Source organism: Otolemur garnettii, unplaced genomic scaffold, assembly GCF_000181295.1.
Source record: "Otolemur garnettii isolate 467f Iridium unplaced genomic scaffold, OtoGar3 scaffold00542, whole genome shotgun sequence".
NCBI classification, from domain to species: Eukaryota; Metazoa; Chordata; class Mammalia; order Primates; family Galagidae; genus Otolemur; species Otolemur garnettii.
The window spans coordinates 1-984 of record NW_003852937.1 but is presented as its reverse complement, the minus strand read 5'-3'; the positions used below and the strand labels follow the sequence as shown (position 1 = coordinate 984).

The following is a 984-nucleotide window of genomic DNA, read 5'->3' as shown; positions in this document are numbered from 1 at the left end:
TTCTGAATAACCTTTCCTCATTTAGTCCAAAACATACTTAAAAATGAACATTCTATGGCTTGATCTTATGAAGTGTTTAGAAATACTTTAAATAATTCTTGCAAAACAAAACATACTTACGGGCAATGATAAGTCTGGTTACCACAGTGAACATTAAGACAAGAGAGATGATTCCCAGAATCCCAGCAATGAGCTTCTCTGGAGGGAACGGTGAACCTGCAGGGAGAGAAATGGAAACACTGAGATAGGAGAGACGGGGACAGTTTGTTAGAATACGTATAAGAGACCCAAGAGACCCCAGATACACAGAGAATCACCACGCCCACACCTACCACAGGGATCTTTCTCTCAGAATATACCACTGCATTCTCAGTAAGTGTTATGATCCATGAGTTGTTGGAAAAAGACTACAGATTTCAACAACATGTGAGTAAAATTTGTCTGTATATTTCATATTAATCTTAATGAATAAAACTATGTGGGCACGCCCTGCTCTTTCCCCCACACCCCTGCACCACAACTGCCCATCCTGGAGCAGTTTTACTGACAAGCTATTTAGAGCTTTACCTTTGCGGTGGTAAGATTTGTCATCCACTTGAAAATCTTGAGCTGCTCTTTGAAGGCTTAATTCCACATAGGTTATTTCTTGTTCACATTCTGAAACAGAGCTTTTAGTGCCCTTAGGTTTCCTTTGCTGCTTCCTTGGGTTTCGGGGAAGATTCAGTTCAGAGTAGATCACTCTTTGGTTTTCCATCTCTGCAGCTGTGAGATGTCAGGGACTGTGCTCTATGATACCTGGTTTTAAGAGAGTAGTAAATGGTTTATATAAGGACAAGATCCCTAGGGCAATCACAAAAGATGAGGCGTGAGTGGATATTGGTTCTGATTTGGCTTTGAAGAATCTAAATTTCTCACTGTAAGTTCCTTAAAACTTACCGGAATGATAAGATAAATATTTTTGTTGTTGTTGTTGCAGTTTGGCTG

The 984-nt window shown here is 39.9% G+C and overlaps 1 protein-coding gene across 1 annotated transcript in view; it reads right to left on the bottom strand.

Annotated features, from left to right (window-relative positions):
• LOC105888422 (NKG2-A/NKG2-B type II integral membrane protein-like) overlaps positions 1-754 on the bottom strand; it is a 1,031-nt gene extending 277 nt beyond the window's left edge. Inside the window, exons 1-2 of the mRNA XM_012814016.1 lie at positions 568-754; positions 121-216 (exon numbers count right to left, since the gene is read on the bottom strand). Coding sequence (XP_012669470.1) covers positions 121-216; positions 568-754 — 283 coding nt within the window. The remainder of the gene's footprint in view (positions 1-120; positions 217-567) is intronic.
• Positions 755-984: the final 230 nt, after the last annotated feature.